Source organism: Suhomyces tanzawaensis, assembly GCF_001661415.1.
Source record: "Suhomyces tanzawaensis NRRL Y-17324 unplaced genomic scaffold CANTAscaffold_3, whole genome shotgun sequence".
In the NCBI taxonomy this organism is placed as follows: Eukaryota; Fungi; Ascomycota; class Pichiomycetes; order Serinales; family Debaryomycetaceae; genus Suhomyces; species Suhomyces tanzawaensis.
This window is the reverse complement of record NW_017963638.1, coordinates 1,572,879-1,599,147: the sequence shown is the minus strand read 5'-3', so window position 1 is coordinate 1,599,147 and position 26,269 is coordinate 1,572,879. Positions and strand designations below refer to the sequence as shown.

The following is a 26,269-nucleotide window of genomic DNA, read 5'->3' as shown; positions in this document are numbered from 1 at the left end:
TCACTCCTCCATGTTTGAATGGTGTTTTGACGGGTTTGAGTTGTGACTTCACTTCCTTTTCACTGTGGCTAGAATAATTGCACATCCTACTTGAGAATGCTTCTTAGAGCCAGATTAACTCAATATTACTTACAGTCTGTCCACGTAACTCTAGAAGTGATGGTATTAGGGGTATGCTATTTAGTTCTAACTGTGTAGTCATCACCACTCTGGGTGATGTAACGCACCCAAGGGTACGATTGATACTGTAATTTTGGTTCGTTAATTCTCAAATATCTGACTTGGATTCCACTGGTGGTGAAATATGGAATTGAAAAGTTCACCTTAATTGGCTTTTTATTGGATGACAAAATTTCCTCGGGGTCTGTCACAGCAGGAAGTCCCAATTCGGCTCTCATATGGAATTGCTTACCACCTGGGAATGTTTTGAGCTTCCAAACGATATGGGACTTTTCAGGAATCCACTTAACAGTACCATATTCTGGGGTAAACTTTGGAGTATCGGCATCCTCAGGGATAGGAATGATGACTTCAACGTTATTAGCGGTCGATTTCTTTTTGATTTGAGCTTTTACCGAACAGAGAATTTCGATACGTGAGTGTTTGTGCACTTTGGTTTTGCATTGGACCAAAATGAGTGGTTTCATTAAGAACTGTGCCGCCGATAAACGATAAGACATGACTGTAAATTCACCGTCGGGAGGAATGAAGGTGATGATTCTTTCGTTTTCGAACTTTGATAACCTGACACACTGATGAAACTTGATGTCTTCCATTTCGATTCCCTTGTTATTAGTCTGTCCTGCGCTACTGGACCCTGCCTCTTCGTCTGCATTTGGTGAGGTGAAAATCCCTTTATCGTTTAAACCCAACCTGAGGTCTGGCATACCACTAAGATGGGACTTGACCTTGACTTCACCCAAAATCTCCGAGTTGAGCACTTGTCCGCTGGCATTGATCAACATATTAATGGACTCGACCACATCCAAGAACGCTTCGTTTTTCTTGTAATGGATGCCATCTTTTCTCCACGACACTGCGTTGGTTACGGCCTGAGGAGGCTGGACCAAGTGGTCGGCCGACTTCTTGACCAACTTATAGTAGTCCTGCGTGATGTACTCCTTCAAGATCTTGGTGTCTGTGGTCTGGGGAACTCCGAAGTCCATCATTTCATCGAGCAATTCGTAGATCACAACGAAATTGTCCCTAATGGACTCTTCCTCCAAGCTCTTGAAGTACTGGGTGAGAACCTCGATGAGCTTCGACAAGAAGATGATGATGGCCATGATGTTTTCGTTCTTTCTCGACAAAGCACATAAGTACAAGTTGTTGTGGTTGATGTAGATGTAGTTGATTCCCTGGCTGTTGATGAACGGTTTGTAGTCGCCATCTTCGTGGCTGTTCTCCAATTCGAGCAAGAGGAGGGGGAATTTGTCGATGGTGTTGGAGGGAATGTCGCCCTTGTAGTCCCTGGAGAGCAAGGGCTTTCCCTTGATGTCTAGGAAGTGGATCTGAGACGCCATTGGTGGTGGAGAGAACAACAGCAAATCGTGAAGAACACGCGAGGTGTGCGGCATGTGATCAATGGCACGTGCGGTAACACGTGCTTATGGTCACGCGGAAGAGTCTGAGGGGGCCACGTCACGCGCACCGCATCACGCGCCGCGCACCTGATGCACAGCCCGCTGGTGGGTGCAACCCCGCGTTTCTTTTTCTGCACTGCAATGCAGCATTGATGCCCAGACAATTGTGCCTCGCCAATGAGCCCTGAATTCCGCACCATGTTTACAATAACCAAGACCACACGCCGTCGTCCCACGTCCCCCGATGTCTCGGCTAGAGCCAAGATCCTGGGCCATCACCAAGACTTCTCCCACAAGACAAACGCGCTCAGCCTCCGCACCCGACTGCCCGTGAATCTCTGGGCACCCACCACCTGGTGTTCCTGTTCTAGGCACACCTTCTATTGTGCGCCAGGCGCCCCCAATTTAGCGCAATGTTTATTTTCATCGCCTGCAAATGCAATACTCACAAAATCGCAGCTATATAAGGGTTGCACGCCGCCCGCTGCACCACTTCTTCACTATTGATCCCTCTAGATCGTCCTTTCGCTGTATCTATCCCTCCAGGCCTGCACAATGAAGCTTTTCAACACCGGTGTATTCATGGCGTTAGCCGCCTGCGCTGCTGCCCTCGATCCCGTGGAAGTCAAGGGTAACGCCCTTTTCGTCAAAGGGTCCAGCGACCGTTTCTACATCCGTGGTGTCGACTACCAGCCTGGTGGCTCCTCCAAATTGACCGATCCGTTGGCCGACACCAGCATCTGCGAGCGTGACATCAAGTACTTCAAGGACTTGGGCATCAACACCGTCAGAGTTTATTCCGTGGACAACACTGCCGACCACGACGAGTGCATGCAGCAGTTGGCCGACGCAGGCATCTACGTCATTGTCGACGTCAACATCCCCAATGCGTCCATTTCGCGTGACAAGGCTAAATGCTCCTACAACACCATGTACTTGGAGCAGGTGTTGGCCACCGTCAAAATGATGGCCAAGTACGACAACACCCTCGGCTTTTTTGCCGGTAACGAGGTCATCAACGACGAGTCGTCCACCGCCGCTGCCACCTACGTCAAGGCCGTCATCCGTGACATGAAGCAGTTCATCAAGAACACCGACCTCAGAGCCATTCCTGTCGGGTACTCCGCCGCAGACGTGTCGGAAAACAGACTCGAAACCGCCCAGTTCTTCAACTGTGGTGACGATGAAATGGCAAGATCCGACTGGTTCGGCTTCAACGACTACTCGTGGTGCGGAAAGTCGTCGTACACCACGTCGGGCTACGACCAAAAGGTCAAGGCCTACTCCAACTACTCCATTCCTTTGTTCCTTTCTGAGTTCGGGTGCAACAAGGCCACCCCCAGACCGTTCTCGGAAATCGAGGCCATCTACTCGGACAAGATGTCTCCAGTTTTCTCGGGAGGTTTGGTGTACGAATACTCGGAAGAAGGGTCCAAGTACGGCTTGGTCAAGATCGACGGCGACGACGTCACCACCAACCAGGATTTCGACAACTTGAAGTCGGAATACTCCAACACCAAGAACCCCTCGGGAGACGGTGGCTACCACACCGACTTGGAGTACTCGGAATGTCCCGCAAAGAGCTCGTCTTGGAACGCCACCAGCGACCTTCCTCCAGCTCCAAAGGGCGCCTACAAGTTCATCAACGGCACTGCTGACCCCCAGGGTGGTGGTTTCAAGGCCTCGACCCAATGGGCCTGTATTGCCAAGGGCAACGACGACGACGACTCCAAGGGTGCAACCAGAAGTGGCTCCAAGAGTGGCAGTGGCTCCAGCTCGTCCACCAGTTCTGGGTCCAGATCGTCCTCTTCCTCCTCGTCCTCAAGCTCCAAGAGTTCCGACGCCGCTCCTTTGAACTTCCAATCGATCAGCTGGTTGAACACCTTGAGCCTTGCAGGTGTTGTCATTGGGTTCAGTTTAATCTGAGTTTTATTTCTTTTACTACACGGTAGTTACACTTATATAAACGGTGATTTATGTAATTTGGTTGACATCTAACTATAAATATACTTCAAATCTTGCATATTTAAGCCTTGGCACCTTTCGATACATCATTTCCCCTTTGTAGATCAACTGTCCACATTTAAGCCTTGGCACCTTGCTTGATTCCATACATCATCTCCTCTTTGTTGATCAAGTGCCCAATACTGTCAACCTCCTCCAACAACTTGTCCACATCGTAGCACCAATCGTTCAACAATTCGTTCAAGTGGACATCCGAGGTTCTTTCCTTCTTTTCCTCACCATTTTCAAACTTGACCTTTGCTTTGATTGGTGCCTTCTCGAACTTGATAATTCCTTGTGGTCTATTAATCTTGGCAAAAATCATCCCCTTATTCACCAATTCACTGACGTAGGTCTCGGCCTCGGAAGTGCTTAATTGCAATAAGTACGCCAATCTCTCTAATCTGATGCATTGGTAATATTTGTTGATGGTTCTTAAGTTGTGCTCAATGATTCTGTTTTGCAAGTTCTTGTAGTTGGTTTCCAGCTTGAAAATGGCAGATTTGTTGAAATATTCAACTTTGTATAATGATTCAATGTTAGACCAATGGATCAATTCATTGGTGGTGAACACTTCCAACAAATCATGAATCTTCAGATCAACATTCTTTGTGAAAACTGAATTTTGCTTGATCTTGTTGATCAAGTCAAATTGATGTGGATCGTGAGGAGATAAAATGATGTAGTAAATGATGGAAGTTAAGAAGTTCAAATAGTCATCGTGTGTTGATTGTAAGGACAAGCCAGATGAGGCTTCTGATTTGGTTTGAGTGGTTTCTGGTTTACTTATCAAGGGAATCTCAATCAACAACAACATGTTTTTGACAATAGAAATGTAGTCGTTTTCGTAGCTGTTAATCTCAATTAAGAACTTCAAGTAGATGGCCTTGTATTCGTCAGCTCTATCGAAATTCTTCAAAGATTTGAGCAAAATCTTTCTACTCAAAATCTTGGCCTGGTTGTAGTCGCCCTTCTTCAAGGTTAATCTAATTTGTTCCAAAATGAATTCAATTTTGTCACTGAAAGGCATCAATGAGTATGTTTCGACTTGTAAGTCACACAAGATCTCTACTGCTTTGTCCAAATCATTATGTTGGTACAAGTAGATTTCACTCAATTTCTTGGAGACAATGGCTCTTTCAACTTCGACGAAAATCTTCTTATCTGTTATAGTTCTGATAGTTTCAATGATCTTTATCTTGGTTTCCAATTCCTTCTTGTTGTCATCCTTCAAAGTATCCAAGTTTTGGATAACTGCGTTGATCAAGGTCTGGATGGCTGATTTCAATTGACCGTGCTTCTTAGACAAAAGAATGAGGAGATCATTCAAGTAATCCCAGTCATCGTTTTTGACCAAGATAGCTATAATCTTTTCCAAAATTCTCTTAGAAGATGAAACATCCGATGATTGACGTGTTTGCTTCTCGAGCACTAACAACTTGTCAATAGCAGTCTTGTGGTCAGAGATGCCATCAATGATGGGGAACTGCTCGTTCAATGTTTCGCTGAAGTCCTTTTCTGCTTTTAATGGGTCTTCTCTGGACATGTTGCGTATGGTTGGTTGGAAGTGTGTGGCCAAGCGTGAAATGGTGGCAACGAAATTGGTTGTTGGAGGTCGTGTGCAGACGCAAAATTCTTGTACTTGGACTAGTCCATTAATGGTGTGATATCTGATCAGTGATGGATCGCAGTAAACGCACCCACGTCTTCACGGAAGTTCTTGATTAAACTAAGCATTCGTGAATAAGAATCCATCATTTTTCTTTTTCTTTCTATGGCCCATGCTATGGCCGATATATGTACGTTTTGTCAGATTGGTCCTGTACCAGTCATATGCAGTTCTGTCTGATCTTGCTGAGCACCACGAAACTGTGACAAATTTGATAATGAGCTTTATATCAAATAGAGAAGCTGGTGTATGAACCTAGATCATATTTTTATGTGGTCATGTATTAATAGTCAACTCACCTACTAGTTATTTGCAAAATATTTAGATACCCAAGTAATTCTGGGATGCAAAAACCATTTTGAATTGTCGAAATGCCTTCAAATTCACGATTTTAATGACAATTGTAGGTCGTAAAAATTCGTACTTTCATATTATTTGCTAAATAAATTATGGTCAATATAAGATGTAACTATTGGTTGTATAGTGTAGTGGTTATCACTTTCGGTTTTGATCCGAACAACCCCGGTTCGAATCCGGGTACGACCTGCTTTTTTTTCCATTTTTTTACATCGAAATTGGAGAGAGTTTCGATTCCACGATAATCTAGGTTGCTAGGTACACATTATTGTCTTTTTTGTTTCGAGTTACAGTATGAAACCACCTGAAAACCACTATAAAAAAAGCGTTAAAAAATTGATGATTCACGAGACAGTAATGTTTTATTTTACATAACCACTAGCAAAAAATGCCTTCAGCCAGATTCGAACTGACGATCTCCTCATTACTAGTGAGGTGCCTTACCAACTTGGCCATAAAGGCTTAATACATTGGGAAGGAAGTGCTATTAGATACTGGACGTATAGAGAAGGAGCAAAATTTATGGACAAAACTGGCAAATTTATAGTCTGAGAATCTCAAGCTTGTAGAGGAACCAAAAGGTGACTTTAAAATCGCGATTTGCCCAAATATTGCGCCTAATACTTCCAGTTAGTATGATCCTGCATATAGACCTAAGTTTAAGCCCATCTCAGTGATTGCAATTATACCCTCCATACTAAGGATGAAGGTAGATCCTGATGTGGCCAACTCTACTTCACAAGCATTGCGAGAGATCTCCCGAAGCGTGCAGAAGCATTTAGAAGTGGCAGACGATGATGCCACTATTGCGAAGTTTGTTCTCAACTTGTACGATAGCGTTCCTGGACCTCATCGAAATGACGATGATACGCTTATTAGATTCAAAAAAGTACTAGCTGATAATGGAGGTGATGATTTTCCCGAGCAGTTCGTGCGAGAGTGCTTATCCATAGCTACTAGCAACGAGACCCCCAAACAGGATCCACAACCAATAAAGCTTGAGCGTGACCCCATCATAAAACAAGAACACGATCCTATTGTCAAGCGAGAAGAACCTGAATCGAATATGGAGTTTTCAGGCTTAAGCATTCCTAACCAAAGAGTTAAGGTAGAGTGTGAAGTGAAGATTGAAGATGATGATACCAATAAATTTGGCAGGTCTAATAGATTGGTGGTGGGTAATGTGTACAAGGGCTTTGTGAGTAGCATAACATCATACGGTGCGTTCATTCGATTGAATAGTCCTCGATCTTTCCAGTCAGGTCTCTGCCATATCTCGCAAATTTCATTTGATGGAAGATCAAGAGTAAATCAGGTGTCAGACGAATTGAAGTTCAACCAGGAGGTATTTGTGAAAGTTACGAGTATTGAAACACCACCAGAAGGAAGTAAGAAAAGATTCAAAGAGAAGATCTCCTTGTCAATGAGGGGCATCGACCAATTAACGGGCTTGGACAAGACTGAGGAGTTGGAAAAAACAGATTACGAGGAAAGAAGAGGTAGGGAAGAAAGACGAATCAATGAAATACCGAAAGGTGTCAAAAGAAAATTCACTTCACCCGAGAGATGGGAAATCCGTCAACTCATCGCCTCCGGAGCCGTCTCGGCAGATGACTATCCAGATATCATGGGTCAGGAAGATCCAAACGCCGCCTTTGAGGATGACTCAAAATCCCAAGATAAACATGCAGAGGTAGAAATCGAAATAGAGTTAAATAAGGAAGAGCCTAAATTCTTAAAGGGCCAAACCCAGAACTCTGTTGAGTTAGCCCCAGTGAAAGTATTCAAAAATCCGGAGGGGTCCTTGATTAGATCAGCTATGAATGGCTCAAAATTCTCCAAGCAATTTAAGGAAGACAAAATCAAGGAAAAGAAAGAAAAGGAGAAAGCCGAAAAATTAGAAAGCATGAAAAAGAAAGAATCCCACGATCCCTTGCTTGTCCAGAGGAAAGGCAACCACGATGAACCAGGATCCAGTGTTGATTTAAAGACAAGAAAATTCATCTCTGACTGGAAAAATTCCCAAAAATCAGTTACATACGGAAAAAGAACTAGCTTATCGATGAAACAACAGAGGGAATCACTTCCCGTGTACGCTATGAGGGAAGAGTTGGTCAGAACGATTAGAGACAATCAGTTTGTAGTGATCGTTGGTGAGACTGGTTCAGGTAAGACTACACAAATCGTGCAGTACATAACGGAAGAAGGAATGCACATAAATTTTAAAGGAGAAGCCAAGATAGTTGGTTGTACGCAACCAAGAAGGGTTGCTGCACAATCAGTTGCAAAAAGAGTCTCGGAAGAAGTGGGGTGTGCTCTTGGTGAAGAAGTCGGATATACAGTGAGATTTGATGATAAAACGAGTCCCAGGACCAAGATAAAATACATGACGGATGGTATGCTTCAACGTGAGGCTTTAAATGATCCTTTTATGAGGAAGTACTCCGTGATTATGTTGGATGAGGCCCACGAAAGAACAATTGCCACAGATGTGTTGTTTGCATTAGTAAAACAAGCTGCGCTGAAGAATCCAGAATTGAAAATTATTGTCACTTCAGCCACATTAGACTCCCAGAAATTCTCGAGATTTTTCAATAACTGTCCAGTGTTGAATATTCCAGGAAGAACATTCCCCGTGGAGGTGTTGTATACCAAGGAACCAGAAATGGACTATCTTCAGGCTGCTTTGGATTCCGTGATCCAAATTCATATTTCTGAGCCTGAGGGCGATATATTGGTCTTTTTAACGGGTCAGGAGGAGATTGATACCAGTTGTGAAGCTTTGTTTGAACGAATGAAAGTATTGGGTGAATCTGTGCCAGAATTGATTATTTTACCGGTTTATTCAGCATTACCCTCCGAAATGCAAAGTAGGATTTTCGAGCCTACTCCTCCTGGGTCTAGAAAGGTGATTCTTGCTACCAATATTGCCGAAACATCGATCACCATCGATGGTATTTACTATGTCATTGATCCAGGATTTGTGAAGATGAACGCATATGATGCTAAAGTGGGGATGGACTCTTTGATGGTTTCGCCAATATCACAGGCCCAGGCAAGACAGAGAAGTGGAAGAGCAGGAAGAACAGGTCCAGGAAAGTGTTACCGGTTGTACACTGAAAACGCGTTCAAAAATGAAATGCTCCCCAATACCATTCCCGAGATCCAGCGTCAGAACCTATCATACACCATCTTGATGCTCAAGGCAATGGGTATCAATGACATGATGAACTTCGACTTCATGGACCCTCCACCTGCCAACACAATGTTAACTGCGCTCCAGGACTTGTACACGTTGTCAGCACTAGATGACGAAGGCTTATTGACCACGCTTGGGCGCAAAATGGCAGATTTCCCCATGCAGCCAGCTTTGGCCAAAACATTGATTGCGTCAGTGGAGTTCGGGTGCTCAGAAGAGATCTTGAGCATCGTGGCCATGCTCTCAGTGCAGACGGTATTTTACAGACCCAAGGACAAGCAGAACGCAGCCGACCAACGAAAGGCACGGTTCCACCACGCCCATGGCGACCATCTTACTTTCTTGAACGTATATAGGGCATGGACCTTGAACGATCATAGTAAGCAGTGGTGCCAGGATAATTTTATCCAAGAACGAAGCATGCGACGTGCACACGAAGTACGTCGCCAGCTTGTGACTATCATGCGCAAATATGGCCATGCCATCGAGCTGTGTGGAACCCAGCTTGATCGGGTACGGAGGGCGTTGGTGGCGGGGTTTTTTAAGAATTCTTCGAAGAGAGACCCTCAAGAGGGATATCGCACTGTCAACGAGCAGACCCCGGTTTTTTTGCATCCATCGCTGTCACTCTTTGGAAAGAACCCCGAGTATGTGCTCTACCACACCTTGCTCTTGACCACCAAGGAGTACATGCACTGTGTGACCATCATCGAGCCAGGTTGGTTGGCGGAGTTGGCGCCTTCCTACTTCAAGGTAGCGGATCCTGGCCGTAAAAAGGGAGGCAAGATTGTGCCATTGCAAGGGAAAACCGACTGGCGTCTCAGTGCCCACCATGAGGTAAAGCGGAGGGCATTGGAAAATATGTAATGACAGTAATTTTAGCATACTTTCTAGAGTAGAAGCACTCTTGAATAATAAAAGCGTAGTAGATGCAAAAAAAAAGCTACCAAAAGGGATATTAGTCTACTCATCTCTCATAATTCACCTCAACAGCTCAATTAATATGTTATGAGCTATTATGATGTATTATCTGCTGCTCAATGAATTTTCAAGATATTTCCAATTACAAGAATACAGATTGACAATAATTTCAGCTAGACCAGGAGAAAACGTAGTGTAGACAACTAAGAACCCAGCGTAATTGATTAAAAATATAGGAGAAACATGTGTACAATACTGTAAGAAACCAAAACCCCATGCAATACCCTGGAACTTCTGCCCTATGCCACGGAGAAGGAATACCATGTGCCTATTGTACGAATATTAATCACAAGTCTACGGAACGAGCCCTTATTCCAGCACAGAAATCATAATCAGAGCTGATTCGAGGTCTATACTAGCAGAAGAATATCGAATCGAAAAATCTACTGGTTTTTCTAGTTCTATTAATTTATACCTGTGTTCTTCTATCAAATCCAGTTTCCTGTAGTTACATTAGTATACCCACTTGGCCAATCTTCTAGTTATTCTAGTTTTATTAATTTAACTGATTCTCTCCAGCCGAATCTCTTTCATAACTCTAGCTAGATTAACGATTCTCTCCTGCCGAATCTGCCGCTTTCATAACTCTAGTTAGAATACGATTCTCACGTGCCAATTCCGAGTTTCCTCCAGTTCCATTACACCAATGCCCTCTCCCCAAACACCACTAGTTCCCTCTGGTCAGATTACTCCGATTCTCTCCTATCAGATCCCCTCCTTTCCTTTAGTTACTTTTATACCGCTTGTCTCCCACAAACCCACTAGTTCTCTTAATCTCCCACTAATCTCTCGCACGCATTTCCCCAGATTTCCCGCTAGTCACACGCTCCGCCTGCCTGAGTCGCACGACAATCACCGCGAGACTCACCCCACTAAAACTCCACTCTACTCCGCTCACACTCCACCCCTCATATTTCCCGATGCTACCGTCGTAGAAACATCCCCCATCCCTCCTCTAAACCTCCATACCACCTTACATAGGATAGGCTCCATATCCGTTCCTAACCCGTAGCCTCCACTATCCTCTTATCTCAATTCCGTATAATTCTTCAGCTGCAACAGGGGAAAAAAAGTGAATGTGATCGCAAAAAACGTAATCACACCAATTACCACTGGCCAATCTTATTCTGCTTGTGGACGGCCTTTGCACAGTCCATTGTCTGCTACACTCCTAGACGTCTGCCATTCCAGACATTTATACCAACGCATCTGGCTTACGCACATTTGACACCTCCAGTGGTGACATTTTCAACACCAGCAACCAGTACCCAGGCACAGTTCCACTATGAAAAGCGCCCGATATACTAAGGATGCCATCAACAACCGGCTCAGCTTGTACAGTTCGACGTCCACCATCCCAATCTCCGGTTTGAAGCCATTAAAACGCCGTTTTCCCGGCCTGCTGTCCATTGCTAGCACCGAAGGAACATCCGACACCAGTGTGCTCGACTGTTGTCCGTTGGATACCGACAGCAAGGGCAACTTTGTGGATAAACATGGCCGCAAGGTCACTCTCAAGGGAATCAACGTGGACGGGTCCATGAAACTACCAGCAGAACCAAACTTGCCCAGCTACAAAGGCGACTCCAGCAAGTACGACGACATCTTCTTTGACGGAGACAACGTGACGTTTGTGGGCAGGCCATTCCCCTTGGACGAAGCACACCTGCACTTTCTGAGAATCAAGTCCTGGGGCTATAACACCATTCGTTACCTTCTCACATGGGAAGCCATAGAGCATGCTGGACCAGGAAAGTATGACGACGAGTTTGTTGACTACACCATAAAGATCTTGTCGATTTTGCACGAGGTAGGGGGTCTTTACGTGTTCTTGGAGATGCATCAGGACGTGTGGTCCCGATTCTCTGGTGGTAGTGGTGCCCCTATGTGGACCCTATACGCGGCTGGATTGCAACCCACCAGGTTTTCGGTGACAGAAGCAGCCATTATCCACAACGATTCTCGTTTTCATGACGATGAAGCCCTGGAGATGTACCATAAAATGATTTGGGCGTCGAACTACAAGCGTTTGGCCACAATGGTGATGTTCACGTTATTCTTCAGTGGTAGAACGTATTTTCCTGGCCTAGTTATTAATGGCCAGAATATCCAAGACTATCTTCAGGATCACTATCTCAATGCAATTGCACATATTTGGAAAGCAGTCAATCAAAAATTACCTGAAATGATCAAGGATGGTACCATCATTGGGTTTGAGCTGATGAACGAGCCAAACAGAGGTTTGATAGGGCATGAAGATTTGTCGTTCATCCCCGGAAATCAACAGCTTCGTGTTGGAACCACCCCAACAGTGTACCAGTCCATGAGATTGGGAATGGGGTTTCCATGTGAAGTTGATGAGTACAGAATTGCCTTGACTGGCCCTCAGAAGTTCGCAACAAGGTTGATTGATCCCAAGGGTCAAAGATCATGGCTCTCTGTTGAAGAAGCTAAGGTTATTGATAAGAAATATGGCTGGAAAAGAGGTCCTAAATGGAAAATGGGCGAATGTATTTTTGCTCGTGAAGGTATCTGGCGCTGGGATAAAAGCATTGATTTTGAGAACTTTGCAAACCTCACCGAGGAAAAGCGTCTTGACATAAGTATTGGAAGGTGTGAGTTACGCTATCCAAACCATTTCAATCAAGTCTCCAAGAGACATAACCATTGTGCCCTCAATGGTATTATGCCTAGTACTATTAACTCAGAGTATTTCATCAACAACAATTTTGTTGAATACTACGCAAAGTTCAAGAAAATAATCAGGGATATTTCACCTGATGTTTTCGTTTTTATACAACCACCGGTGCTCGATGTACCACCAAACTTGAAAGATGACCCAAGCGAAATCATCGACAAAAAGACAGTCTACTGTCCTCATTATTATGACGGAATGTCACTAATGTTTAAAACGTGGAATACGAAATACAATGTGGATACTTTGGGAATTATGCGTGGCAGGTACTTGAATCCAGTTCTTGGTATCGTATTCGGGGAGAGAGCAATTAGAAATTGTATTAAAAAGCAATTTGTTGAAATGAAAAGGGAAGCAGAGGAGTTCTTGGGGAATATCCCTGTACTTATGTCAGAGACAGGGATGCCTTTTGATATGGACGATAAAAGATCCTACGGAAACGGTAAATACATCAGTCAAACTGCAGCATTGGATGCAATCAGTAATGGGTTAGAGAGTCTGAATATGTCTCACACATACTGGTGTTATACCAGCATCAATTGTCATGAATGGGGAGACAGATGGAATAACGAGGATTTCTCTTTTTGGTCATCGGATGATAGAAATAATCAGAACTATGATGATAAATCCTCTCCTGCAACCCCACAATCAATGAGTAGAAGAGGCAGTATCATAAAGACTATCAACCTGAAATCACGGAGGGCAAGTGATGCTGCTAACATGATTAAAACTAAAATACAGCGTGCTGGATTGACTCCAAAGTCCAAATTACGGCCCAATACGGAGACTTCTTCGTCTCCAGAAGCTGCAGAAAAGGAGTCTGATGATGAGAATACTGACTCTCAGTCAATCCAGGATTCATCGTTGATTTCAACTACAAGTGAAAACGTGCAGTACAAGTACAATAGAAAATGCTTTGCTTCACCAGACGGAGTAAGAGCCACAAACGCCGTTATTAGGCCTTTTGTGGTTGCTACGAAGGGTGACATTGTGGGAGTTGAATTTGATTACAGAGCAGTTAAATTCGGACTTTCCTTGTTCATTGATAAATCTGATTCCAGTCTCATAAACACTCCTACGATCATCTTTGTGCCAAAATGGCATTTTCCATTCTTGAACTATGGAGATATTTACCTTAGTTCCGGTCATATCAAGTATAACGAATCATTGGAATATTTGGAGTGGTATCACGATGGTGAAAATTTAGATGCAGAGACCAACTCACCCGACGGTGTTGAAACTATCATCATCAAAAACAATAGTGGACTCTTAGACGAGAACAAGGTTAGGGAACAGGGTATTTTACCGTATGTGGGAGAGCTCAAATGCCCCACAACATAGACTTTCAAAATCTACTGTACATCTATTTATATTTATTAGTTTTGATAATCAATATTATTATACAGCATACCCCAGTAATCCTCGTCGTGTTCACCATTCAAAAGCTCAAATCCTCTTCTCTAGCTCTTTTTGAAATACCTTGCAACTCATCCGTGATCATGTCATTGACAAACTTAGAGAAATATTCCACGTAAGGTTTCAAACTAGTTCGTTCATAGTCAGCTAACTTCTTGTCGCTATCATTAGATGGCGAGTTCTGCTCCCAGGAGTCCAATTCCTTTTGCAATATTCTTAAGTTTGGAGCAGTCATTGGGTTAAATCCATAGCTGTCATCTTGTGAATTACCTGATATATTTTGGGTTGGGTCGAACGGAACACAGACGTTACCAGTTCCTGGATGGATACAGAATGGAGATTTTAACAAGTGGATGACTTGCCTGGAGACCTCAACATCTAGCCTTGGGTACATGTAATAAATAATGATATCTTTTCTGGCATCAAGCAACTGGTTAGCTTGGGCAGTACTTTTCAACACGCTCTTGGCAACCACGTTGATGTCTTCCCACTTGTCTCTCGATGTTGAGATGCCACTGCTGCTCTTCCACTTGCTTCTCAACTCCTGCTGCAATTTATTGTCTGGAAGGAAAGACAATAACTCTTCGATTTGAGTCCAACTTTTGGCATCCGAAGCTGTATCAGGAGCAGTGAACCATGGATCCTGGTCGTTCAATATAATTTCCACAAACTCCTCACTCAAGATTTCTAATGATCTTTCCACATGGGGGTGCAATGGTCTCTTGACCAGCAATGGCTTTTTGGAAGATAACTTGGACTGTTTGGATGCTAAAACGTCCATGTAGTCAATGATAGACTTTCTTGTAACTTCATTCATCTGACGTACTCTTGGGTCACTTATCCAACAATGGGCACCTCTTCTTCCCGAGAAGACCCACACCATGTGCTTGAAACCGAAATCGTCTCTTAAGGCAGCGTCCATCACCTTGGACCCAACGCGGATGAACTTCCAGCATTTTTTGCAGATGTCGGTCTTTTGACAGCAGGTTCTGATGTCATCGTAATCTGTCAAATCGATATCGAAAACCAACTCTTTGGACTCGGGCTTCATGGCGGTTTTGGGAAGGTTCTTTCTTTCCTTGGGGTTCACAGCGTATACTGCACCCACTTCGAAACGGGTAGGATTGGCATTGATGACGGACTGCTTGAACTCGTCCACGCTTCCGTAGGAGTTGTATCTTTGGTACGCACCAGTACGGAACTCAAAGGCAAACTCTCTCATGGTGAAGTCTTTGGTCACTTTGGGGGAATGGCTCAACCATTTGAAAACCTGTTTGAATGGGAGTAAACGTTTGTAAAAAAAGAGCATGTCCTCGGAGGAAGGCTTGAAGGAGCTTTGGCTCGGTTCCTCCAGAGAGAACGACTTCATGGTGGCGTCTGAGCCTGATTTGTCCTCGCTAGTCATGATGGTAGAGATGGATATCAGACGCGTCGCGATATATAGATGATTGGAGTGGGCACTACCATGGATATTGGGCCTATATAGATGGTTATACAACTACAAATGATTAACGGTGGAGGTCGTATAATCGACATCTACTCAACCTAGTAGTTATAACTTACTATATTCACTCAGAAGGTACTGATTCTTGGTACTGAATTTTAGAATTCAGCATACTAGTTGTTTCGCACAATGCAAAGAGGGAAGTGGGAAGGTAACGAGTAGACACACATTCTGATAAAAAAGGTAATGCTGTAGAATCTTGGGGAAGTAACAAGCAAAACTGGTGGAAGCAGCTTTTTGCTGGGAATGTATATATAACTTCGAGCTTCATGACGGAAATGACCACCTTGGCTGCGAAAAGACAATTGCAACCGTTCTACGAGCCAGTGGAGTTAATTCTCGTCAGGTGCTACTCCACAACTCCATGAAGTTGATAACATTGAAGTCTACGGCTTATCTCTAGGGGAAAGTATTAATTTCTAGATTATGTCCACTAGACTACGTTAAGGCTTAGGGAAATAATTTCATTTCCAGATAATATCCACTAGACTACTCTTCATCTCACCTGACAAAGCACAAATCGAGATCTAGTCATTCCTCTGCGGTTGATGGTAGTAAGAAGAAGATTCTGTACTGAATCCAAGGAACAATATTGCAACAATTCTTCGAAATTATTCTATTCTGGTCTATGGGTGTATTCTAGGCACTGTTGATTGGATGGCCAGCTGTAGCTCTGTCATTATGCTAACATGCTTGATACTAATATACATAAACTATTCGTGGTGGAAAATAAGCGAGACACCCTCATCACCTGCAGTCACCAACTTCTTGCCATTATCAACAATAGCAAAGTCCAAAACTCCCATGTTGTGACCAACTCCTGCAAAAAGTTCACCTCCAGTTCTGGCGTCCCATTTGTAAATCTTACCGTTCATGGAGGAACCAACCAAAGTTGGAGTATTGTTAATGAATTCCAACTTGGTGATGGCATCGTCGATCTTGATGCTCTTACGCAATCTCCATTGTTGGGTCTCGAAAAGTAAAAGGTCACCAGAAACCAAACCCACAGCAAGCAAGTTGATTTCTGGAGATGTGCACCAAGCAATGGCTTCGATGGAGAGCTCAGCGATGTCGTCGACGTTGTCCAATGTCTTCAACGAGTGCACTGGTTTACCAGTATCGTTGTTGACAATGACCAACTGTCCGTCACGGCCACCAACAGCGAAAACGTTCTTGTAGATCTTGATCGTCACCCAAGGACTTTCCACACTTCTGAAGTCGGTGTGGGGCAGCAATTTGAAGTTGACTGCACCAGTGAAACAGTTCCAGTTGACAATGGTACCGTCCTCGGAAATGGTGATCAAGGTCAAGTCATTCTCATCCTTGCCCTCGAAGAAAACACCTCCGTTACACTCAAGAGAGTGGGAGAATCCTGACATAATCTGGACCAATCCTGACGATTTGTCGATTTGGTACACCCATACGGAACCGTCATTGGCACCAAATGCAAAGTATGGCAAGGTTGGGTGTGCGGTGATCCACAACACCTCTTCGACCTCTTCCAACTCACCAAATTTGACCCACTTTTCACCTCCCTTGGTGGCCTTATGCACCTGGATGAACCCAGCCATGTCACCAGTGATGACGAAATCGCCTCCAGCGGTGAATGCACCAGCAATCACCGACTCCTTGTGGCCAGCAAGCTCTCCCACGAATCTTGGAGGCTGCGAGTGAGTAGTCCACATGTAGGCAGTGTCATCGGCACCACCAGTCACCACTAATGGGAGCTTTGGATGCTTGAAAATAGTGAAGATACTGTCCTTGTGCTGGTCGAAGTAACTCCACGAGTTGTTGGACATATCGATTTCCAAGGCGTCCTGGTCCTCGTCCATGTCCTCGTCGTCGTCTTCGGGAGCTGGAGCGGTTTCATCGTCAGCAACCTCTTCTGCTACCTCATTGACGTCCAAGAATTCTTCCTGGTCTTGTTCCTGTTCCTCGTAGGGACGTTCTGGATATTCCTGTGACATTTTAGAGAGCTGTGTAGTATATCAAGAGGCCCTGGCCGTGGTAGACTATGCTCTTGTATCCTAAATCAGTGGCAAAGTCATTATTAAGCTTATCGATGAGCGAAAAATTTGAGACGGTATACGGGACTGTATGCAGGAGACCTACCCCGATGATGATGCGCTCTCCCCGGACCAAACTCCACAATCTGAGCCTATCCACCTCGAGCATACACCTCCAGGAAGGCCCATACTACTCGTAACGTGCTAGAAATGTACCAAGTGCTTTGTTGCGGCTCGAACGGCCAGTATCAGTTGGGCATCGGCAACGATACTGACCAGCTGGAGTTGGTGGCTGCGAAGTTCGAAATCGACGGAACCGTCACCACACAATTGGCAGCTGAGCCTGTTGAGGTCGTTTGCGGTGGAAACCACACGTTGGTGCTCTTTTCCACGGGCGAAATCTACAGCTGTGGTGATAATACGTTTGGCCAATGTGGACATCAAGGAGGCCAGACCATTGAAGTGTTCAGAAAAATCGATGGCAAGTGGGCTAAAGCTGCCTGTGGCTGGGAATTCACCATCCTCGTGGACCTTGAAGGGAAAGTGTACTCATGTGGCCGAGGACTTAAAGGCGAACTCGGACTAGGCAAAGGGGTGGACGGAAATCAGCTCCGTGAAGTTATCGACTTTGGGCCACAAGCAGTTCTAAGCGTGCGTTCTTCGTTGAACCACACAGTGGTTCAATTGGCTGATAAGCGTCTTTTTGGATGGGGAAATGCCCGAAAGGGCCAATTGGGTGTCCAGAATGCCATTGGCACCAAGCTCGAGTCTGTGATATGGCAACCACGCCAGCTCAAGTTCGAAGGGTTGGACGACCTCCAAGTGCGCTTTTTCGACGTCGGGAGAGATTACACGGCCTTCTACTCCAACGACTACAAAGAGTACGGTAAGAAAGCAACGGAGAAAGTGCATGTGAATGGAGACGTGGTTGGATTGAGGACCATGTGGTCGTCGTCCCACTTGCTAGTCAAGAACGAGAAACACCTTTCTATCAAGTCGTTTGGCAATGATAGCCATGGCCAGTTGTTCCCGCAAAGTGCACATCCAGTAGTCCAACAGTTCGAAATTGGCAGCGAACATGGACTAATCTTGACGGATCAGAACTCGGTTATGGCGTGGGGATGGGGAGAGCACGGAAACTGTGGAGAGAGGTCAGGCGATGAGGTATACGAGGATGACTTGAGCGCTGCTGCCGTCACTTATTCCCTCAACACCATCTACAATCAAGCACATCCAGTAACCCGATTGGGAAGCGGATGTGCTACCTCATGGATAACCATAAGGAAACTGTGACGAGGTATCTTTCCCATATTCATTGCAAAAAGCTCAATATGGAAAATATGTTCAACGTATTATTCTGGGACAACCGTATCGATGGCCAGCCAACGGCGATGGTACCGGATAAATCCAGTGCACACAACATGAACAGCCAACTTCTTAGTCGTCCATACGGAATAACGTTGCCGCTACTCCGTATGGTTAAGTGTAAGTTGGATGGAGAATTTTCTTGAAGGGTATAGAATCTTCTCGAGGGCCGGGTAACTGCGTATCACGTGACCATTATTCTAATAAAGGCACCAGGTATTCCTGCCCTAATAAGGGCTTTATCTCCAAGTGAAAGAGTGTACAGAAGCAGAGTTTCAATATGTTCGGTGCTGTGTGCTCAGGCAGACCCATCCAATTGGCGGAGCAGGTCGAACCCACAAAATACGTCGTCACCGTGCCCAATGCCAGCAACATCAACTTCATCACCATCTTCCTCCTTCCCAACTCCGAGTTCGTGGATGTCAACTACACAGCATTGATCTACTTCAAGTTGCCCTCGCAAGAGTTCCAATTGTTGGGAGGCATAAACCCCAACAAGCCTTCAGCCATCTACAGATTGAACAACAAGTCGGGGCTGGCCAACAGGGGCTCCAACGGAGACGAAATGAACATCGACGACTCTTCCATCAACTACAATGATCCCACCACCATCCAGATCGGAATATCTATAGAACCAACGCCACAAGCGGAAGTACTATTGACGCAACAACGAGAAAAGTCAGCTAGTGCATTGGTGCCAGCCAAGCCTGCTGCCCCCAACTCTGCAAATGACATAGCAGCGTTGGGAAACAAGATCGTGGGCCATGCATACAACTATTTGGGTAGTTTCATTGACGAAGCAGGAAAAGTCCCCATGAAGGCGTTTGATAACTGGTGGGATAAGTTCAAAACTAAGTTGGCTAACAACCCCAATTTCTTGGACACCTTGCAATAGAATTGTAACCTTACGAGCCCATGAATCATGCGTCACGTTGTTAGAGGTTCAATTGTGTATTCTCAATATACGATTCGATCGGGTAGTGGGAAGTTATACTCAAGGAAGTGACATGAGAATCATGCTTTATTGATTACAAGAGGCATTCGTCAATAACATTTGATTTCTTAAGAAACTAGAGTCTTCGATTTCTGGTAAATCTCGACCAATGGTACCATGAAATATCTTTCAGTGTGCTCTCTGGAGCTAGTTAATGAAGTTGCATACATTGTATAACTTGAGGTTTCCAGAGTTCAACTCGTCGTTCGTCAGTGTGGATCCTAATGAATTCCTAAAAATTGGAGGATAGAAACTAATTCACGCACTTAATAGCTATTAAAGGTGTAATTACTTGTAAGAGACTGTCAAATTGGCAGCTACTGAGTCTTTACTCATGCCAGCAAATCACAAGCATAAATGAGATGGGGTCCTGTGAATTTATAGAATTAACCTAGTAATCTTTACTTTTTCATGTATTCTGGATTAGAGTCTTTGGCCTTTCCAGATTCAATCGAAAAACTGATACTAATGTTACCTGTCATAATATTTAGGTCCCGGTTCCCAGATCGATATTAACTACCTAGTACTCTATTGTTGGTGGTATATCTACACAATCTTTTAGTAAAGCTTTCTTTCACGAAATCTAAGCCTATCAGACTGTCTTTTCGCAACCAATCCGAAGAAGTGTGTTAGTGGGAACGAATAGAGACGCTCGTGAACGATTATGCACCGGCGGTTGCCCGTTCGTTCCCTACGAAATAAGCAAGACTTTTCAGAGTTAACATAGAGACAAACTCGCAGTTTAGTAGCAACGATTTTACGAAATACCTACACTATTGTAGTATAATCAAACTGATGTGCTTTCGAGCTCAAGTAAGAGCTATCACCCGAGATTCAGTAAGGATCGTGATTCGGCTCGAATCAGTAGTACTATCCCCGAGTTTCGATATTAGCATATTCTACAGTTTAAGCCTATAAATAGGGTCGAATTTGCTCGATTGTTCATAGGTCATTCTACCGAAACATCCTTACCTCACAAATCATTTCTCCGATGGTTCCAAACTTGCTCTCGGCCCAGTGACGCCTGTGGTGTGCATTCAGGGTATTTTCCTAATTTGTCTGATTCCTGCCCCATATTGCCCCGCACAAATATATCTGCGATGCCCTTGGCGAATTGTGCCCCACAAATGGCCAGCAAGAGGCGTGAAACAAATACTTGGGCGTAAGGGCTTATGGCAGGCGTGGACCCCACTGGGTAGTGCACCCGTTTCAGCCGTTTCTTAAGCCTCGTTTGCCCCCAGTTGGGCAATGTTCCCACCCCTAGTTGTCCTACGGTAGAATTCTCGGTCTCGCAACAAAGTATCCAAACCATATGACTAACTATATTAGTGTGTCGTGGCGATGAGGCGTTGGTGGGTATAACGCTCGGGGAAATGCGGTTATGACGTAGATTTGTGGAGACAGCTAGTATAAGAAACTGGGGATTCTTCTCATTTCACTGGCCATGTCTGCTAAGTCTGAAAGTAAAAAGCAGGAAGTACGCTCCTCCACCAAAGTGGTGGTAGAGACTCCAGCGGAGGAGGCAGACCTTTCCACAATGTCCTACTTCGAAAACACCTCCAAACCTGAAAAAAGACCACCGTTGGAATATCGTCCTAGCGAGTTCCACTTGACCTCTGGAACCCAGGAGAACCCACCTCGGGAACAATTCGAACTAGCAGACGCCAACGAGGCCGATGTGCTGAATCCCACCACGGCTACTGTACAGAGAAAAATGACATTCACCTACCCGTCAAAGAACTTCTATCGTTATGTCACTGCGTGCTCGTGGGCATTCTTTGGAGGGTTCAATGACGGTGCTGTCGGGGTGCTCTTGCCATACATTCAAATGCAATACCATCTCTCGTACTCCAAGGGCGCATTGGTGTGGCTTTCGACCTCTATAGGCTACATCTTGGTGGCCTGTTTCGCCAACCGCATCCACCAGACGTTTGGAAGAAAATCGCTCGCTATTGGGTGCTTGTCGTCGGTGATTATGGCCATTCTCGTCTCCACGGGTGTCAATTATCCCGTGGTGGTGTTTGGATTCTTTTTCAGCGGTATTGGAACCGGAATCGTGGTTTCGCAACTCAACGTATTCGTCAGTGGTTTTGATAATTCTTCCGTAGCTTTGGGATATTTCCATGGAATTTATGGATTGGGAGCATCAGTGTCACCATTAATTGCTACCACCTTCGTTGACGCTGGAGTTAGGTGGCATTATTTCTATATTATATTGGCAGTTGCCATGTTTGGGTGTGCCGTGAATTCGTACTTTTCATTTGCCCACGGCGAAGATCAGCTTAAGCAATTCGAACCTCCAGAAACCGAAGCAGTGGTCGACTCCCAGAACTTGATGAAGGCAGCACTCAAGAACAAAGTCACTTGGATAAATTCTTTATTTGTCTTGTTCTACCAGGGAGGTGAGGTAGCAATGGGTGGTTGGACCACCACCTACCTTCGTGATTACAGACACCACACCAGGGCCTCGATCGGATACGTTACCTCGGGTTACTGGTTCGGTTTGACCTTGGGCAGAATTTTCTTGACCAACATAATGCACAGATGGATTGGTGCGAGAAGAGGCAATGGCATTCTTGCAGTGTGTTCCATTTTGTTTGTGCTTCTCACCTGGGTGATTCCTACCTTGGGTGTAGAAATTGCAACAATCACCTTAAGTGGTATTTTCATCGGTCCTATTTATCCCTTGATGATTACTTACGTTGCCCTGGAGGGATTAATCCCCAGAAAAATTCAGGTGGTTTCTTTGACCATCACATCAGCATTTGGCTCCTCAGGTGGTGCCTTATTCCCATTTATTGTCGGCTTGATCTCTCAATTTGCCGGGGCCTATGTCTTATTACCATCTTTTATTGCCATGTTCTCCATTATGTTGGTACTCTGGTTGTCTTTGCCCAACGTCGCTTATAGAGGCCAAGACAAGGGTATGGCTCATTACATTAAAAGAATCTGGTAAGTAGTGGGTAAATATTTGTCAAATAGTAGTTGGGATGGAACAGTACACTAGAGCTTAAGGTGTGCATCTATGATACTACTAAGATACACTGTACTCCGATGCAAGGTGGGTTATCCCAGGAAAATTTCAGGAATAAAAAATATACTCGGGGTATATCTCTTCGGAAATCAGATACACCATACAGAGTTGTTTTTTAGTGTTTAATAAAGCTTATAAAGGTATATCTGGTCGGAAGTGACCTTAATAAAATATGCAATAATGATTTCGTTAGCAAGCGTCGAAAGTTTAACCAAGCATTGCTTCCCCTGGCAAGCTGAATGTTTCCACGGAATGTTTCCACGGAGATGTAGTAATATTCTTTAAAATTCTGTAAATAATGTGTCATTGTAATGTCACTTTCAACTGGATGTTTAGCAACATATATAACCAGCCATATTCATGAAGATTATTCTTTTTGCTGGTTTCTGTAAACTCTTTGTAATACTATGAGTCAAATTATTGTCTGGGTCAAATTCCTAAGACAATACCAAATACTGACCACATGCTGAAGTTTCCAAACCAAGTAGGTGAGGTTCTTGTAGTCACACAATCCACTGCGAGAACTATCAACTGGAAAATTACTACCAACAAAATACCAAATTGCATACTATCGTTGTTAGCATTTACAGGCGTGAGTCCCCCAACCCCCGCTTCTGTGCTTGCTTCTGGGTATGTCTTCCAGACCATTCTGGGATCCGGATTTGGCATATTTTGGATAATGGTATCAAGTTCAAGTGGAGAGGTGGCTTGGTGTACCCCTAATAGAAAGCCTTGGTCATGAAAATGGTTGAAACCAACCTCAAAACTGGCTGGAGAATCAGGAGAAGTTACTCTTCTCAAAGAAAGTTTGGTGGGTGTGCTTAACCCATTCCAGGAAATATCAGAATGTAAGCTAGTTGAAGAATTTCTCTTACTAACTCCAAAGTCCCGGAACTGTGAATTCACAATTTCATCAGCAGACAATTCAAGCCCATGAATAAAAGCATCATTGGTAACACAATTGATATTTTGGTGTAAGTTTGAGCTGGAATTGTTACTTTCGTTCAAATTAAGTGATGTTATTGCTTCAGCACCTTCTACTTCGGGGTTCTCATCCAAGTTGAAAGAATTATGGGAAAATCGGACGTCAACCTCGTCAGGAACATCTGTACTCTCGACCAATATCTTACTCTTGGAAGAACCTTTCAAAGAATCACAATCAGCGGTGTAATCAATCTCACACAATGCCCCATATTTTAGGGAAAAGTCAGATAGATTTGAACCTTGTTCCAATTTCTCTAGACTATCGTCTGAAGCTGAATCACCTGAATTATTATCTGTTTCCAGAAGTACAACTTCAAGGATCCTTACTCCCACCATTAGGTCATAGTCCGAAGATTTTTCCCCAAGTATGGTCTCGATATTTTCGATTGGGACATTCTGAGCAACTCTAATATCCTTACTAGTGTAGTTAGAAAGAAAATCCAAAGCACCAGAAGTATAAGCCATTCCAGATTCCTGCAGAACGAGGAAAGAGAACAAACAGGCTTTGAGTATGAAACTTTTCTCAATAGTCCATACAAGGATGACAACAAGAATTGTAATCATCATATCCCGAATTAGATCAACTCTAGGATGGTCGACCTTTCCTCTGAGTGTTAAGTTCATGGGAAATACAAGAGGGTCTTCGTCACAATTTTTGACCAACTCCTCGACTTCAAATTCCATTCCAAAGAAGTCATTGCTAAAAGAGTCATCCTTTGCAAAGGCATCTAATTCAATTAATTTGTGTGTAGCAGCATTGGCAATCTTGTTGGTGTTTGCACAGGCTTCTAAGTGAGCAATTCCATGTGTACCACCACCTTCACAATTATCAGTCGCTTCATCAGCATCCAACACCAGTAAAACTAATGTGCAATTGTTTCTCTTATTGGTATCCTTCCCGCTGTCTGGCAAAAGGGTAATTCCTTGTGCCTCGGCGCTATTTGTGTAATTTGCGTTGACTGCAAATTGCACCAGTGTTTCTGCAGTTTCAAGAACTTCGTTACCAGAAGTGTCAACTCCCCTAGCCTCCAGGTGCATGACACTTTGTGCTGCATCTGCATGTGCGTCAGTATGGGTGGTCTTCTCAATACCTTGTGATTGCTGAAGTGTTTGAGTAGCTTCAACATCAAAGCTAGAATTGGTGTTCATCTCGGCTTCCCGGGGCGAGATAAGTTGAGCAACTTCAAATTCATCAATGCAAGGAACAGTAGCGGTCCCAATGCCTAGTAATTGCATAATGGCTTGAGTGGCTACCACGTTAATGCAATGATCAGTTGCATTTCCTTTAGCTTCTAAGTGGCTGGTGTCTGCATGTACATCGCAAGAAGTGTCGACCTTATCGGTCTCTAAGTTCGCAATGTCTGCATCTTCTTCATCAACATCGCACGAAGGTTCGACCTCAACTGTCTCGAAGTGTGCAATGTCTGCATGTTCTCCAACACCAACGATAGTAATGTCTGCATGTTCTACAACAGCATCACAAGGAGTGTCGATTTCAACGATCTCTATGTTCGCAGTGTCTGCATCTGCTTCAACGTCAACGCTAGTAGTGTCTGCATGCTCCTCAACCTCGCAAGGAGTGTCGGCTTCAACAGTCTCTAAGTGCGCAATGTCTGCATGCTTCTCAACATCACAAGGAGTGTCTGCATGCTCCTCAAAACTTGTTTGGTGTTCCTTTTTATTGTTCTCCCTGGCTTTAATACAACAAGATGACTTAAACCTGTTTGTCTTCTGGGCCTTCTTTTTGTTCTTTCTGACCTTACTCTTGGAAGGTTTAAGTCTTATCATTAAGCAATCATTAGGATTAATCAAATCAGCACCAGCTTTACGCTTAATCATACCACCATCAATAGAAGTTTCCCTCGAAACTTCAGTAGCCACAATTGGCTCAATCACACCGGCATCATAATTTGTTTCCTTCGAAACTTCAACAGCCACATTGGGCTTAATCATTACATCATCAACATTTGTTCCTTGCGAAACCTCATCTGCCACAAATGGCCTTTCCATACCAACATCAACATTAGTTTCCTCCGAAACTTCAGGAGCCTCATTAGGCTCAATCATACCAGCATCAACTTCAGTAGCCTCACTTGGCTCAATAATACCTTCATCACCATTTTTTTCCTTCACAACTTCACCTGCCACAAACAGCTTTTCCATACCAACATCAATTTTAGCTTCTTCCGAAACTTCAGCAGCCACATTTGGCTCAATCATACCAGCATCAACTCCAATAGGCTTTGTTGGCATTTCCATACCAAGATCAACCTTAGTTTCAGTTTTTTTGGAGCGTTTCTTCACAGTGTAGCACTGCTTCTTGGGCAACTTGGAAGCTTCGCTCTTCGTTGGAGAGCTTTTCTTTTCAAACAATGCTTCAGCCCAAGTGGGTGCATTTGCACCAGGGTTTTTGCTCTGGTGAGGAGCCTTCTCTTCATAAGAGGAAATGGTCATGTTGAGACGACCACAAACACCATT

At 44.3% G+C, this 26,269-nt stretch overlaps 12 protein-coding genes and 2 non-coding genes across 14 annotated transcripts; 8 read left to right on the top strand and 6 right to left on the bottom strand.

The window, feature by feature from the left end:
- Positions 1-159: 159 nt before the first annotated feature.
- Positions 160-1,523, bottom strand: APM1 (Apm1p; the record flags this gene model as incomplete). The annotated part of the gene is made up of 1 exon (XM_020206191.1): positions 160-1,523. One exon carries the CDS (start codon positions 1,521-1,523, stop codon positions 177-179), a length of 1,347 nt encoding a protein of 448 aa, XP_020065444.1. The 3' UTR covers positions 160-176.
- A 146-nt stretch (positions 1,524-1,669) lies between these two features.
- Positions 1,670-2,319, top strand: CANTADRAFT_232877 (uncharacterized protein). The gene is made up of 2 exons (XM_020206942.1): positions 1,670-2,133; positions 2,236-2,319. The coding sequence occupies exon 1, from the start codon at positions 1,761-1,763 to the stop codon at positions 2,088-2,090; it is 330 nt and encodes a 109-aa protein (XP_020065443.1). The 5' UTR covers positions 1,670-1,760; the 3' UTR covers positions 2,091-2,133; positions 2,236-2,319.
- On the top strand, positions 1,859-3,601 carry PGA4 (1,3-beta-glucanosyltransferase). Its single transcript, XM_020206941.1, has 2 exons — positions 1,859-3,342; positions 3,417-3,601. Exons 1-2 carry the CDS (start codon positions 2,139-2,141, stop codon positions 3,533-3,535), a joined length of 1,323 nt encoding a protein of 440 aa, XP_020065442.1. The 5' UTR covers positions 1,859-2,138; the 3' UTR covers positions 3,536-3,601.
- A 65-nt stretch (positions 3,602-3,666) lies between these two features.
- Positions 3,667-5,133, bottom strand: RPN5 (proteasome regulatory particle lid subunit; the record flags this gene model as incomplete). Its single annotated transcript, XM_020210797.1, has 1 exon — positions 3,667-5,133. One exon carries the CDS (start codon positions 5,131-5,133, stop codon positions 3,667-3,669), a length of 1,467 nt encoding a protein of 488 aa, XP_020065441.1.
- A 597-nt stretch (positions 5,134-5,730) lies between these two features.
- On the top strand, positions 5,731-5,802 carry CANTADRAFT_t111. Its single transcript has one exon. It is a non-coding gene; the product is annotated as a tRNA-Gln (tRNA).
- Positions 5,803-6,002: 200 nt separating this feature from the next.
- Positions 6,003-6,075, bottom strand: CANTADRAFT_t100. Its single transcript has one exon. It is a non-coding gene; the product is annotated as a tRNA-Thr (tRNA).
- Positions 6,076-10,248: 4,173 nt separating this feature from the next.
- CANTADRAFT_232760 (uncharacterized protein) lies at positions 10,249-10,893 on the top strand. Its single transcript, XM_020206940.1, has one exon. It carries the CDS (start codon positions 10,440-10,442, stop codon positions 10,803-10,805), a length of 366 nt encoding a protein of 121 aa, XP_020065440.1. The 5' UTR covers positions 10,249-10,439; the 3' UTR covers positions 10,806-10,893.
- A 185-nt stretch (positions 10,894-11,078) lies between these two features.
- Positions 11,079-13,829, top strand: CANTADRAFT_89876 (hydrolase; the record flags this gene model as incomplete). Its single annotated transcript, XM_020211620.1, has 1 exon — positions 11,079-13,829. The coding sequence occupies one exon, from the start codon at positions 11,079-11,081 to the stop codon at positions 13,827-13,829; it is 2,751 nt and encodes a 916-aa protein (XP_020065439.1).
- Positions 13,830-13,926: 97 nt separating this feature from the next.
- On the bottom strand, positions 13,927-15,213 carry CANTADRAFT_50415 (DNA primase subunit; the record flags this gene model as incomplete). The annotated part of the gene is made up of 1 exon (XM_020209825.1): positions 13,927-15,213. One exon carries the CDS (start codon positions 15,211-15,213, stop codon positions 13,927-13,929), a length of 1,287 nt encoding a protein of 428 aa, XP_020065438.1.
- A 908-nt stretch (positions 15,214-16,121) lies between these two features.
- On the bottom strand, positions 16,122-17,375 carry CANTADRAFT_50405 (uncharacterized protein; the record flags this gene model as incomplete). Its single annotated transcript, XM_020209822.1, has 1 exon — positions 16,122-17,375. One exon carries the CDS (start codon positions 17,373-17,375, stop codon positions 16,122-16,124), a length of 1,254 nt encoding a protein of 417 aa, XP_020065437.1.
- A 249-nt stretch (positions 17,376-17,624) lies between these two features.
- Positions 17,625-18,707, top strand: ATS1 (Ats1p; the record flags this gene model as incomplete). Its single annotated transcript, XM_020209838.1, has 1 exon — positions 17,625-18,707. One exon carries the CDS (start codon positions 17,625-17,627, stop codon positions 18,705-18,707), a length of 1,083 nt encoding a protein of 360 aa, XP_020065436.1.
- Positions 18,708-19,059: 352 nt separating this feature from the next.
- CANTADRAFT_21549 (uncharacterized protein) lies at positions 19,060-19,674 on the top strand (the record flags this gene model as incomplete). The annotated part of the gene is made up of 1 exon (XM_020206711.1): positions 19,060-19,674. The coding sequence occupies one exon, from the start codon at positions 19,060-19,062 to the stop codon at positions 19,672-19,674; it is 615 nt and encodes a 204-aa protein (XP_020065435.1).
- A 1,813-nt stretch (positions 19,675-21,487) lies between these two features.
- On the top strand, positions 21,488-22,729 carry CANTADRAFT_49836 (MFS transporter; the record flags this gene model as incomplete). The annotated part of the gene is made up of 1 exon (XM_020209758.1): positions 21,488-22,729. One exon carries the CDS (start codon positions 21,488-21,490, stop codon positions 22,727-22,729), a length of 1,242 nt encoding a protein of 413 aa, XP_020065434.1.
- A 458-nt stretch (positions 22,730-23,187) lies between these two features.
- Positions 23,188-24,361, bottom strand: CANTADRAFT_25938 (uncharacterized protein). Its single transcript, XM_020207589.1, has one exon. The coding sequence runs from the start codon at positions 24,254-24,256 to the stop codon at positions 23,237-23,239; it is 1,020 nt and encodes a 339-aa protein (XP_020065433.1). The 5' UTR covers positions 24,257-24,361; the 3' UTR covers positions 23,188-23,236.
- Positions 24,362-26,269: the final 1,908 nt, after the last annotated feature.